We start from the raw sequence: 14,245 nt of genomic DNA, 5'->3' as shown, positions 1-14,245 counted from the left end.
TTGATCATGGTGGAAATAACCGCGGGGGAGAATCCCCAGGTCTCAATGGCCATGCCGTCAGCTTCAGGGCTCTGGAGTTCTGATGGGAAATGGGCCCTTGGGTCAGCAAGTCTGGGATGTCTGGAAGGTGCCACAGTGCGTCTGTGAGCATTTGTACTAATTCGGCGTACCAGGCGCGCCTGGGCCAGTCCGGTGCTATCAGTATCACCGGGACTCCCTCTGCCTTGATCTTCCTGATTACCTGTGACATCAGGGGTAGAGGTGTAAATATGTAAGGCAGGCGGAAGTGGTGCCAGGAGCAGACTAGAGCATCCGCGCCGATGGACTGCGGGTCGCGTGACCTGGCTATGAACGCGGATACCTTTGCATTCAACTTTGAGGCCATTATGTCCACGTCTGGTGTGCCCCAGCGAGTGCAGATGTGTAGAAACACATCTGTGTGGAGAGACCATTCTCCGGCGGCCAGGCCTTGGCGACTTAAAAAGTCTGCTGCCCAGTTCGCAACTCCCGGTATGTGTACCGCTGATATCACTGATCCTGACGATTCGGCCCAGCTGAGGATCTTGTGGGCCTCGAGATAAGCCGCTTTGCTGCGGGTGCCCCCTTGCCGATTGATATATGCTACAGCTGTCGCATTGTCCGATTGGACTCGAATCTGACGACCCGCTAGCAGAGGGCAGAACGCTCTGAGCGCGAGGAAGATCGCACGGAGTTCCAGGATGTTTATGGGTAGGAAAGACTCCTGGGGCGTCCAACATCCTTGAGCAGTGTAGTGCCGGTACACTGCTCCCCAGCCTAGGAGGCTGGCGTCCGTGGTCAGGACCAGCCAGTTCACTGGGAGAAAAGATCTCCCCTTCGATAGGGATGAGGACCGAAACCACCAGCGGAGTGCGTACCTGACTGAAGGCGTCAGGTGAAGATGTCTGTCCAGGGAGAAGGGGCTCTTGTACCAGGCCGCTAGAAGGGCTAGCTGCAGTGGGCGGAGGTGCAGTTGAGACAAGGGTACTGCTTCCATAGCCGCCACCATCCTGCCGAGCACTTTCATGCTGAATCGAATGGAGCGAGACGGAGGACGTAGAAGGCAGCGTACCGCTCGTTGAAGAGCGATCGCCTTGTCCTGAGGGAGAAAGATCAAGCCCCGACGGGTGTCCAGGGACATGCCCAGGAAGGTGATGGATCGTGATGGGATCGGGGATGATTTGTCCAGATTCACTAGCCACCCTAAGCGGGATAGGGTGTCCACAGTGATCTGTATGCTGGTTGAGCAGTCGCGGAAGGAGGGGGCCTTGATGAGGAGGACGTCCAAGTAAGGGAGAACGACTACTCCCCTGGCGTGAAGGACGCTCATGGCGGCCGCCATGACTTTGGTGAAGACCCTTGGTGCGGTGGCAAGGCTGAAGGGTAGAGATACGAATTGAAAGTGGGAGTCCTGAATTGCGAAACGGAGGAACTTTTGGTGATCTGGGGCAATGGGTATGTGTAGGTATGCGTCCTTGATGTCTATGGAGGCGAGGAATTCCCTTTCAACCATGAATGCAATAATGGACCTTAGGGACTCCATACTGAATCTCCATACGTGCACAGGTTTGTTTAGGTGTTTGAGGTCCAGGATGGGTCGAACTGACCCATCCTTTTTGGGGACCACAAAGAGGTTGGAATAAAACCCCCCGAACTTCTCGTCATCTGTGACAGGTATTATCACTCCTGCTGTTTGGAGCGAGTGGATTGCTGAGAAAAAAGAGAATTTTGTTACTTACCGTAAATTCTTTTTCTTATAGTTCCGTATTGGGAGACCCAGACCATGGGTGTTTAGCTTCTGCCTCCGGAGGACACACAAAGTACTACACTTAAAAGTGTAGCTCCTCCCTCTGAGCTTATACACCCCCTGGTAGCCAGTCCTAGCCAGTTTAGTGCAAAAGCTGAAGGAGAATAGCCACCCACAAGTAGAACCGAGTAAGAACCGGAACAACCGGAGACTGTGTCCACGACAAAAGCCGGTGATAACACACGGAACAAGAAAATTGCCAACAGGCAACAGGGAGGGAGCTGGGTCTCCCAATACGGAACTATAAGAAAAAGAATTTACGGTAAGTAACAAAATTCTCTTTTTCTTTATCGTTCCTTTGGGAGACCCAGACCATGGGACGTTCCAAAGCTGTCCCTGGGTGGGAATAAACAGAAAAAACTAAGAAGTAGGCGGAGCCAAACATCACAAGTGGGCGACAGCCGCCTGAAGGATGCGTCTGCCCAAGCTCGCATCTGCCGAAGCATGAGCATGCACTTGGTAGTGCTTCGAAAAGGTATGCAGGCTAGTCCAAGTTGCAGCCTGAGACTTGTTGAGCCGTAGCCTGGTGCCTAAAAGCCCAAGAGGCACCGACAGCTCTGGTCGAGTGTGCTTTGATCCCCGGCGGGGGAGGCACCCGAGTACTCTGGTAGGCGTCCGAAATGGTCGATCTAATCCAACGGGCCAAGGTCGGCTTAGAAGCAGAGAGACCCTTGCGCCGCCCTGTGGTTAGCACAAAAAGAGAGGTGCACCGCCTAAGCGCAGCGGTGCGAGACACATAAATCCGGAGAGCACGCACCAGATCTAGAGTATGCAACGCTTTCTCAAAGCGATGAACAGGGGCCGGACAGAAGGAAGGCAAGGAAATATCCTGGTTAAGGTGGAAGGGAGAGACCACCTTAGGAAGAAAGTCCGGGGTCGGACGGAGAACTACCTTGTCTTGGTGAAAAACCAAAAAAGGTGACTCCGAGGAGAGCGCAGCCAAATCAGAGACTCTCCTGAGAGAAGTTATGGCAACTAGAAAGGCCACCTTTTGAGAAAGACGATACAAAGAAACCTCCCTAAGGGGCTCGAAAGGGGGTTTCTGCAATACCGTGAGGACCAAGTTAAGGTCCCAGGGATCCAAGGGCCGCCGATAAGGCGGAATGATGTGAGACGCACCTTGCATGAAGGTGCGGACCTGAGCCAGCCGGGCGAGACGCCGCTGGAACAGCACTGATAGAGCTGAGACTTGTCCCTTGAGAGAGTTGAGGGACAGTCCTAGCTGCAGACCGGACTGTAAAAAAGACAGAAGGGTCGGCAACGAGAATGGCCAAGGAGAATGGCCAGAAGAGCGAGACCAGGACAGGAAAATTTTCCAAGTCCTGTGATAGATCTTGAAGGAGGAAGACTTACGGGCCCGAGTCATAGTGGAGATGACTTCAGGAGGAATACCAGACGCCGTCAAAATCCAGGACTCAAGAGCCACGCCGTCAATTTGAGTGCCGCAGAATTCGGGCGGAAAAACAGACCTTGCGAGAGCAGGTCTGGACGGTCCGGAAGATGCCACGGCATCTCCACGGACAGTTGGAGCAGGTCCGGATACCAAGCTCGCCTGGGCCAGTCCGGTGCAATGAGGATGACTCGACGGCCCTCCATTCTGATCTTGCGCAGGACTCTGGGCAAGAGAGCTAGAGGGGGAAACACGTAGGACAGACGAAACTGGGACCAGTCTTGAACCAGAGCGTCCGCAGTGAAGGCCTGAGGATCGTGGGAGCGAGCCACGTTAGCCGGAACCTTGTTGTTGTGACAGGATGACATTAGGTCCACATCCGGAGTGCCCCACTTGCGGCAGATTGACTGAAACACTGCCGGGTGCAGGGACCACTCGCCACCGTCCACGGATTGACGGCTGAGATAATCTGCCTCCCAGTTTTCTACGCCAGGGATGTGGACTGCGGATATGGTGGACTTGGAGTCCTCCGCCCATTGAAGAATGCGTTGGACCTCCAACATTGCCAGGCGGCTGCGTGTCCCGCCTTGGTGATTGATGTAGGCAACCGCTGTCGCGTTGTCTGACTGGACTCGAATGTGCCTGCCCGCCAACAGGTGGTGAAAGGCTAGGAAAGCTAGAAGCACAGCTCTGGTTTCCAGCACATTGATTGAAAGGGCTGACTCGGACGGAGTCCAAGTGCCCTGTGCTCTGTGGTGGAGATGTACCGCTCCCCAGCCGGATAGGCTGGCATCCGTGGTAAGAATCACCCAGGACGGAGTCAGGAAGGAGCGCCCTTGGGACAGGGAGAGGGGTCGAAGCCACCACTGAAGAGAGATCCTGGTCCGTGGCGACAGAGCCACTAACCTCTGTAAGGAGGAAGGCCGCTTGTCCCAACAGGGGAGAATGTCCAGCTGCAGAGGACGCAGATGGAACTGGGCAAAGGGAACCGCCTCCATAAAGGCCACCATTTGACCCAGCACCTGCATCAGGCGCCTGAGGGAATAACGGCGGGGCCTCAGGAGAGAGAGCACCGCTAGCCGGAGAGACTGCTGTTTGATTAAGGGCAACTTCACAAGTGCCGGCAAAGTCTCGAACTGCATCCCTAGGTACGTGAGACTCTGGGTCGGAGTCAGAGTGGATTTGGGAAGATTGACAATCCACCCGAATTGGGCTAGGGTGGCGAGAGTGAGCGAAACACTCCGCCGACAGTCTGCGCTGGATGTACCCTTGACCAGAAGGTCGTCCAGATAAGGAAGCATTGCTAACCCCTGGAGGTGCAGGACCGCAATCACTGCCGCCATGACCTTGGTGAATACCCGAGGGGCCGTGGCTAACCCGAAGGGGAGAGCCACGAATTGGAAATGATCCTCTCCTATCGCAAAACGTAACCAACGCTGATGTGACACTGCGATTGGCACATGTAGATAGGCATCTCTGATGTCGATGGACGCCAGGAACTCCCCTTGGGTCATAGAGGCAATGACTGATCGCAGAGACTCCATGCGAAAATGCCGCACCCGGACATGCTTGTTGAGAAGCTTGAGATCCAGGATGGGCCGGAAGGTACCGTCCTTTTTTGGAACTAGGAAGAGATTTGAGTAAAAACCTCTGAACCGTTCCTGAGCGGGAACTGGGACAATCACTCCGTTTGCCTGCAAGGACGCCACGGCCTGCGAGAAGGCGGCGGCCTTGGAGCAGGGGGGAGTTGAGAGAAAAAATCTGTTTGGAGGGCTGGAAGAGAATTCTATCCTGTAGCCGTGAGATATGATGTCTCTCACCCACTGATCGGAGACTTGCTTTAACCAAGCGTCGCCAAAGTGGGAGAGCCTGCCACCGACTAAGGACGTGGCTGGAGTGGGCCGAGAGTCATGAGGAAGCTGCCTTAGTGGTAGAACCTCCTGCGGTCTTCTGCGGACGCGCTTTTGGGCGCCAGTTGGATTTCTGATCCTTGGCTGAGTTAGCGGATGAGGCGGAAGGCTTAGAGGATGACCAGTTGGAGGAACGAAAGGAACGAAACCTCGATTGATTCCTACCCTGGGCGGGTTTCCTGGTCTTGGTTTGTGGCATGGAAGTACTCTTCCCGCCAGTAGCTTCTTTAATGATTTCATCCAGCTGTTCACCAAACAGCCGTGAACCAGCAAAAGGGAGCCCAGCAAGAAACTTCTTGGAAGAAGCATCTGCCTTCCACTCTCAAAGCCACAAAATCCTGCGGATAACAAGAGAATTAGCTGAAGCCACCGCAGTGCGGTGAGCAGCCTCTAGCATGGCAGACATGGCATAAGATGAAAAAGCTGAAGCCTGAGTAGTTAAGGTAACCATCTCAGGCATAGATTCCTTGGTGAGGGAATGCATCTCCTCTAGAGAAGCAGAGATGGCTTTGAGAGCCCACACTGCTGCAAAAGTCGGGTAAAACGCGGCCCCCGCAGCTTCATACACAGATTTGGCCAGAAGGTCAATCTGCCGGTCAGTGGAATCCTTAAGTGAGGTGCCGTCAGCCACCGACACAACGGTCCGGGCTGATAGCCTAGACACCGGAGGGTCTACCTTTGGGGAGTGAGACCACTCCTTGACCACCTCAGGTGGAAAGGGAAAACGGTCATCAGAACCACGCTTTGGAAAGCGTTTGTCAGGGCAGGCCCTGGGTTTGGTCACAGCGGTCTGAAAAGTGGAGTGGTTAAAGAACACACTCTTCACTCTCTTAGGCGAGGTAAACTGATGTTTTTCTGCCAAAGAGAGTTGCTCCTCTGACACTGGCGGATTGAGATCCAGCACAGAATTAATAGAAGCAATCAAATCACTAAGATCTGAGTCACCCTCAGAGAAATCGATGGGATACATAGCCTCCGAGCCCCCAGTGAGGGCATCCTCCTCATCTTGAGAGTCAGCTCTTGAGACAGAGCCGTGGGATGGGGAGGGGGTGGAAACCCTGCGCCTTCTCTTAGAAGGACGGGGTCTGGGATCAGATGATGAATCCTCCGTGAGCTCCGATGGACGGAGGTCAGAGGATAGGAGTCCTCTGTCAAGAGTATTAGAGGCACCCTGTGAGGGAGGCTGATGCATATTCATCAAAGTCCTGGACAAAAGTCCCATGGACTCAGCAAATGACTGGGATATGGACCTAGAAAAGGACTCTACCCAGGCCGGGGGTTCAGTCACAGGTGCAGCAGCAGCCTGAGAGACCACTGGGGGTGAGACTCAAGGCTGTGGCACCGCCAAGTTAGAGCAACCATCACAGTGTGGATAAATGCTCGGCTCAGGCAGCAGGAGCTTACATGCAGTGCATGCAGAATAAAGCTTTGGAGCCTTGCTCCTTGTGTGAGACATGCTGCTGGAGTGGGGGCTTTGCAGAGAATGAACCCCAGGGAGAATCTACAGAGGTCCACAACCGGAGACCGGCTGTGGCTTACCAGACCGCTGAGCACGGTGTTGTGTGCCCTCCAGATCCCGAAGCCCGGTCCCCCAGTGCGCAGCACCTCAGCAGAGATGCAGAATGCAGGATGTCCCAGAGCAGAGTGAACTCTGCCTGAGAAATGGCCCCCGGAGCGAAGAGAGGGGGCGGGACTAGGGGCGTTCCTATAAAAGAGTGGGAACTGGAGGGCTATAGAGACCTGCAGGGAAGGAGGGACGCCCCAGCAGTGGGGAGTGTCCCACCCCTGTGTAGAACGGCCTCCGGGAGGAGCCGAACCTGTCCCTCTGCATGAGTGACATGTGAGGGCAGGAAAATGAAACTAGGCCTCCGGCGAAGCCGGGGCCTAAATTTAAGCGGCAAGGCCGACAAGCAGGCACCATCGGCGTGGTTCTCAGGCAAAAGCTAGAGAACCCGCCGGAAAAGTTAAAACAATCACATACAGCATACTCTCCCCTTACAATAAAGAACCGGGACCCCCAACATAAACGTCTCAGGTACTTAGCTGCTGAGACGCAGGGCCATGTCCCTGGGGATGAGTGCTCCGGTCCAACAGAATCCTCAAGGGGCTGTGGATGGAGACCGGACTCCTGCCAGGCATGGAGACCGTGCTGGCTCCCACTTCAAGCCAGAGCCCAGAAGGGATGGTGAAGGAGCGCGGCATGTAAGGCTGCAGCTTTGTAAATCAACCTTAACAACACTGCCGACACAGTGGGGTGAGAAGGGACATGCCGGGAGTCCAGACATGGACCCGCTTTTCTTCAAACTCTTTCCAAAAGTCAAACAAATCAGATGAGAATGCATGTGTGGATGTATGCCTCCTGACACAAAGCAATAAACTGGCTAGGACTGGCTACCAGGGGGTGTATAAGCTCAGAGGGAGGAGCTACACTTTTAAGTGTAGTACTTTGTGTGTCCTCCGGAGGCAGAAGCTAAACACCCATGGTCTGGGTCTCCCAAAGGAACGATAAAGAAAAAAGCTTTGCGTCGTTTTGAGTCTTTGGGGGGTTTGAGAGAAAGAACCGACTCGTGGGTCGGGTCCGAAATTCTATGTGGTAACCGGAAGACACAAGGTCTCGCACCCATTTGTCGTCTGAGGCGGCAGCCCAGATGTGTTGAAAAGAGCTGCAGTCGACCTCCTACAACGAGTGTGTCTTCCGGGGCGCCGAAGGAGTCATGAGGGGAGAAAACGTCGTGGCCGAGTCTCCCTAGTCCTGGACTGTTTCGGTCTAGGCTGCCATGACGAAGTGGGTTTCGGGGCGAGCTGAGAAGGTCGGTCCCTGCGTAGTCCGCGGCTGGTGGCGGGGACAGCACGGGATGTCTACTAACCAAATGAGTTCCCATAGGAGCGGAAAGAGGACTGTGGACGTCTGGTGAAGAAGGACGTCCTGGACTTCAGCTGGGAGAGGGAGGTACTCTTTCCTCCCAAGGCGTCAGAAATGAGCTTGTCCAGACGTTCGCCAAACAATCGGTCTGGAAAAAAGGGAAGGCCCGTGAGAGACTTCTTGGAGGCAGAGTCCACTCGCCATTGTCGGAGCCAGAGAGCTCTACGGATGGCTATGGTATTTGAGGCGGCAAACGCTGCGCAGGTAGCAACGTCCATGGAGGCCTGCATGAGGTACTCCGCCGCAGCAGCAATTTGAGCTGTTACCTCTGTGAAGGTATGAGTGAACTGGGATTCCTCAAGCGAAGTGTTAAGGGATTCTGCCCAGACCGAGATCGCCTTTGCGACCCACACAGAGGCAAAGGAGAACGAGAGGGAGGAACCCGCAGGCTCAAAAGCAGAGCGGGCGAGGTGCTCCACCTGTCTGTCAGGTCCTTGAAGGAGGAACCATCGGGTAAAGACAGGAGCGTTTTTGTGGTAAGGCGGGAGACTGGGGGGGTCGACCGAGGGCGGATCGGCCTAGCCCTTAGGGGCAGGTGAGGCAAAAGGGTACCGGGACTCCATGAGTTTTCGGTTACCGAAACGCCTGTCTGGCTTCTCCCTTTGCTTTGTGAGGATATCCTGAAACTCTGGGTGATCAGCGAAAACCTTTTGGGGTTTCCTTGCCCTCTTAAAGGAGACCGCACGGTCAGTGGTAGTGGATGGGGGGATCCTCCACATGCAGAGTTTGGTTGATTGCTGCTATAAGGGAGTCTATTGCAGTTTGATCATCTGGGGAGGCTGAAACCAAGGAATCCTCTTGGTATAAACAGCATTCTCCCTCCTCCAGCTCTTCAGAAGCCGTGGAGCGTGCGGGAGAGCCTGCCCTGTGTTCTCCCGAGGGAGAGCCCGCTGGAGACACCCGGCCGTGTGCTCTTTATCTGATCCCTGCAACCGGTGAAGCATGTGCCCGGATTACCTCAGAAGGATCCTCCATAGGGGTATCCTCAAGCTGCGTTCCGTCCACGGACCCAGAAGGGTGTGGAGGACGACATTGCATAGCCAGCACCAGTTTCTGTGACAGTTTTTCCATGGATTGGGACAGAAACTGTGCCCGTTCCGGTGGGCTGGGAGCCCTAGGATCTGGGCTGACGGTTGCGGCGGTGGTGGCAGGGGGGTCTTGGGGGGCTATAGGGGCACAGGACTCACAGAGAGAAGAGGTGTGTTTACGTGGTAGCTCAGCGTGGCAGGCAGTGCAGGCTGCATAATAGACTATGTGGGCCTTAGCACTCCTAGTGCCCTTAGAATTCTGCATGTTTCTAATAGGAGTATGCCAGGAGGGGGAGCAATGGTCAGCAAAGCTACAAGTGAAGCAAGCACCTCACCAGAATCAGCAGATGGCCCTGTCCTCAGGAAGGAGTAAGCTCTATGAAGATCTTCGCACGCTTTCATGGGGGGCGGGGCTTATCGCAGCCACGGGGGGCGGGGCTTAGCGTAGCCACGGGGGAGGGGCTTACCGCAGCCACGGGGGGCGGGGCTTAGCGCTAAAAGAGCACGAAGACGTAGTCAGTGTGCCCCCCACTGCTGTGGGTAGTAAAAAACGGCGGGAAGGGAGCTTCTGATAGTTTTCCTCCCTCTCCCTCCAGTCAGCACACAGATTGTCACTGGTGGTTATCAGCCGGCTTTTCTGCTAGAGCAAATAAAACAGAGCAAATAAACAACGTGAATTCCTGAGCTCTGGGCCCTCCCCCTGCCACCGGGAAACTTCTCCCCTCCTCCAGCCAGCAAGCTAGAGAAAAGTTAACACTGTGTTCAGGATCCTTGGGGCTCTCCTCCTTGCAATCAGCAAGGGACTTTCTCATAATAAATACTGTAAATATCCTGGAAGCCTTCCCTGCAGCGTCTTTTCTCCCTTTGTCTGGGAAACCAGTCAGGGGGGATCTCACCTTAAAACACTGCTTCAGTCCAGGCAGTGAAAATAGCAGAGTCAGCTTGCTGTGTCCGGTCACACCGGTGCCATATTCAACTCAGAGCCTGCAAAGAGGGGCTGAGTAATTGGGCTATAGGGGCACAGGCCTCTACCCTGGGCTTTGGAAAATCGGTGTCTGTGGAACCCGTCGTCCAGCCCAGGATCCAGCGTCGCAGGAGGGGGTACATGGAGGCGACACTCCACGTTCCCGCCCGTTGATGGTAGTGGGAGATCGGTCCCAAAAGGAAACAGTCGCCCTCAAAAAATAACAAACCTTGAAAGGAAGTGCCTCCTTACACTAAGCTAAAACTGAGGTTGCCTGGCCCGGTCAGGGGGTGTATACTGCAGAGGAGGAGCTATGCTTTTGCATCTACTTAGTGTCCTCCTATGAATAGGCAGCATAACACCCATGGTCCTGTGTCCCCCAATGAGGCGTCAGAGAAAAGTGTATCTTATACATTTAAACACACAAAAAAAACTGTTTGAAGCTTTCATCAGAATAAGCCCGATTTCCCAGATGAATAAAGTTTAAACACAAAAACCCAAACTCTTACCTCGGAGTCTACAAAGTGCCTCTGATAGTAATAGAAACCCCTTCTACAAAGATTACAGTGACCAAGAGCAGTTTTCAGGAAATGTCTTCTGTAAACCTGGTGCCACGTGTCTTTGATCTAGAAAATACCAGAAAAAACACACAACTTTGGATTAAGTAACCAGTCAACAGCTAATGATTTTAGAAAAGTTTCAAGTCACATTTCATTGTATATTTTCACCTGTCCGCCGTTCCCCTCATCGCGTCCAATACACAGGGCCGTCGCTGTTGTCAGCAGTTTACAGCAGTTGAATGCTTTGCAGCACAGCCGCCGAAAAGCATTCAACTGCAGTAAAGCCATGATGGCAGCCTTCAGCGGTGGCTCAGTGTACCGGACGAGAACACCGAGAGGTCTAAGTGCCTGCGGTCTGCAAGAAGCAGCTGAGGACACCACGGGAACGAAGGACAGGTTACTAGCAGTGTATCGAGTAACCGGAATTCTGCACTATTCACACGAATAGTATAACAATTGGCGTTACTCGTTAGTTTGCGAGTTTTTCCCCATTGACTTGCATTGCACAGGCTGTTCGGAACGAATTTGTGAGTATTAGACGGTACTCGTTATAAGTATAGCGAGACCGAATAGTTAAGTACTTGCTCAACTCTAGCCATAATCATTCCATGTTTACATGATGATTGAACAGTGAATTTCATGGGATATTCAGAACTTGGGATATTATTATTTATTTATTTTATAACCTATGCCCAGTTTACATCACAACTTTATCCCTGACCTGTCTGGTGTGTTCTTTGGTTTTCATGATACGGTTTGATCACAAATATTCTCAAACAAACCTCTACAGCAGGGCTCTCAAACTCGGCGGAGTATAAGGCTATGTGAGCAAGTTGCCTTTTTTAGTGACCACAAAGATGTAGCGTTTCTCCGCTGAAAAGAAGGGAATTTTGTTTACTTACCGTAAATTCCTTTTCTTCTAGCTCCAATTGGGAGACCCAGACAATTGGGGTGTATAGCTATGCCTCCGGAGGCCACACAAAGTATTACACTAAAAGTGTAAAGCCCCTCCCCTTCTGCCTATACACCCCCCGTGCTCACGGGCTCCTCAGTTTTGGTGCAAAAGCAAGAAGGAGGAAAAAATTATAAATTGGTTTAAAGTAAATTCAATCCGAAGGAATATCGGAGAACTGAAACCATTCAACATGAACAACATGTGTACACAAAAAACAGGGGCGGGTGCTGGGTCTCCCAATTGGAGCTAGAAGAAAAGGAATTTACGGTAAGTAAACAAAATTCCCTTCTTCTTTGTCGCTCCATTGGGAGACCCAGACAATTGGGACGTCCAAAAGCAGTCCCTGGGTGGGTAAATAATACCTCATAATAGAGCCGCAACCGGCTCCGTCCTACAGGTGGGCAACCGCCGCCTGAAGGACTCGCCTACCTAGGCTGGCATCTGCCGAAGCATAGGTATGCACCTGATAGTGTTTCGTGAAAGTGTGCAGGCTCGACCAGGTGGTAGCCGCCTGACACACGTGCTGAGCCGTAGCCTGGTGCCGCAAAGCCCAGGACGCTCCCACGGCCCTGGTAGAATGGGCTTTCAGCCCTGAGGGAACCGGAAGCCCCGAGGAACGATAAGCCTCGAGAATTGGTTCCTTGATCCATCGAGCCAGGGTTGATTTGGAAGCTTGTGACCCTTTACGCTGGCCAGCGACAAGGACAAAGCGTGCATCCGAGCGGCGCAGGGGCGCCGTACGAGAAATGTAGAATCTGAGTGCTCTCACCAGATCTAACAAGTGCAAATCCTTTTCACATTGGTGAACTGGATGAGGACAAAAAGAGGGTAAGGAGATATCCTGATTGAGATGAAAGGGGGATACCACCTTAGGGAGAAAGTCCGGAACCGGACGCAGAACCACCTTGTCCTGGTGAAACACCAGGAAGGGGGCTTTGCATGACAGCGCTGCTAGCTCAGAGACTCTCCGAAGTGAAGTGACTGCTACTAGAAAAACCACCTTCTGCGAAAGGCGTGAGAGAGAGATATCCCTCATTGGCTCGAACGGTGGTTTCTGAAGAACCATCAGCACCCTGTTCAGATCCCAGGGTTCTAACGGACGCTTGTAAGGAGGGACGATGTGACAAACCCCCTGCAGGAACGTGCGTACCTGTGGAAGTCTGGCTAGGCGCTTCTGAAAAAACACAGAGAGCGCTGAGACTTGTCCCTTAAGGGAGCCAAGCGACAAACCCTTTTCCAATCCGGATTGAAGGAAGGAAAGAAAAGTGGGCAAGGCAAATGGCCAGGGAGTAAAACCCTGATCAGAGCACCAGGATAAGAATATCCTCCACGTCCTGTGGTAGATCTTGGCGGACGTTGGTTTCCTAGCCTGTCTCATAGTGGCAATGACCTCTTGAGATAACCCTGAAGACGCTAGGATCCAGGACTCAATGGCCACACAGTCAGGTTGAGGGCCGCAGAATTCAGATGGAAAAACGGCCCTTGAGACAGCAAGTCTGGTCGGTCTGGTAGTGCCCACGGTTGGCCGACCGTGAGATGCCACAGATCCGGGTACCACGACCTCCTCGGCCAGTCTGGAGCAACGAGGATGGCGCGGCGGCAGTCGGCCCTGATCTTGCGTAACACTCTGGGCAACAGTGCCAGAGGAGGGAACACATAAGGGAGTTGAAACTGCGACCAATCCTGAACTAAGGCGTCTGCCGCCAGAGCTCTGTGATCTTGAGACCGAGCCATGAATGTCGGGACCTTGTTGTTGTGCCGGGACGCCATTAGGTCGACGTCCGGCATTCCCCAGCGGCAACAGATCTCCTGAAACACGTCCGGGTGAAGGGACCATTCCCCTGCCTCCATGCCCTGGCGACTGAGAAAGTCTGCTTCCCAGTTTTCTACGCCCGGGATGTGAACTGCGGATATGGTGGAGGCTGTGGCTTCCACCCACAGCAGAATCCGCCGAACTTCCTGGAAGGCTTGCAGACTGCGTGTCCCGCCTTGGTGGTTGATGTATGCCACCGCTGTGGAGTTGTCCGACTGAATTCGGATCTGCTTGCCTTCCAGCCACGGCTGGAACGCCTTTAGGGCAAGATACACTGCCCTTATCTCTAGAACATTGATCGGAAGGGAGGACTCTGTCTGAGTCCAAGTCCCCTGAGCCCTGTGGTGGAGAAAGACCGCTCCCCACCCTGACAGGCTCGCGTCCGTCGTGACCACCGCCCAGGATGGGGGCAGGAAGGATTTCCCCTTCGACAGAGAAGTGGGGAGGAGCCACCACTGAAGGGAAGCTTTGGCTGCCCGAGAAAGGGAGACGTTCCTGTCGAGGGACGTCGACTTCCTGTCCCATTTGCGGAGAATGTCCCATTGAAGAGGGCGCAGATGAAACTGCGCAAAAGGAACTGCCTCCATTGCTGCCACCATCTTCCCTAGGAAGTGCATGAGGCGCCTCAGGGGGTGTGACTGACCATGAAGGAGAGATTGCACCCCTGTCTGTAGTGAACGCTGTTTGTTCAGCGGAAGCTTCACTATCGCTGAGAGAGTATGAAACTCCATGCCAAGATATGTCAGTGATTGGGCCGGTGTCAGATTTGACTTTGGAAAATTGATGATCCACCCGAAACTCTGGAGAGTTTCCAGAGCAATGTTCAGGCTGTGTTGGCATGCCCCTTGAGAGGGTGCCTTGACAAGGAGATCGTCTA

At 53.6% G+C, this 14,245-nt stretch overlaps 1 protein-coding gene across 12 annotated transcripts in view; it reads right to left on the bottom strand.

Moving 5' to 3' along the window:
* The window catches only part of OPA1 (OPA1 mitochondrial dynamin like GTPase), a 296,183-nt gene that overhangs the window by 69,495 nt on the left and 212,443 nt on the right, over positions 1-14,245 (bottom strand). For all 12 annotated transcript variants that reach the window (XM_075340498.1, XM_075340503.1, XM_075340499.1 and 9 more), the window contains one exon: positions 10,550-10,666. In XM_075340498.1, the coding sequence (XP_075196613.1) occupies positions 10,550-10,666 (117 nt within the window). The remainder of the gene's footprint in view (positions 1-10,549; positions 10,667-14,245) is intronic.

The sequence above is a fragment of the Anomaloglossus baeobatrachus genome, chromosome 3 (assembly GCF_048569485.1).
Source record: "Anomaloglossus baeobatrachus isolate aAnoBae1 chromosome 3, aAnoBae1.hap1, whole genome shotgun sequence".
Lineage (NCBI taxonomy): Eukaryota > Metazoa > Chordata > Amphibia > Anura > Aromobatidae > Anomaloglossus > Anomaloglossus baeobatrachus.
Note: the sequence above shows the minus strand (reverse complement) of the source record. Positions and strands in the feature narration are given on the sequence as shown.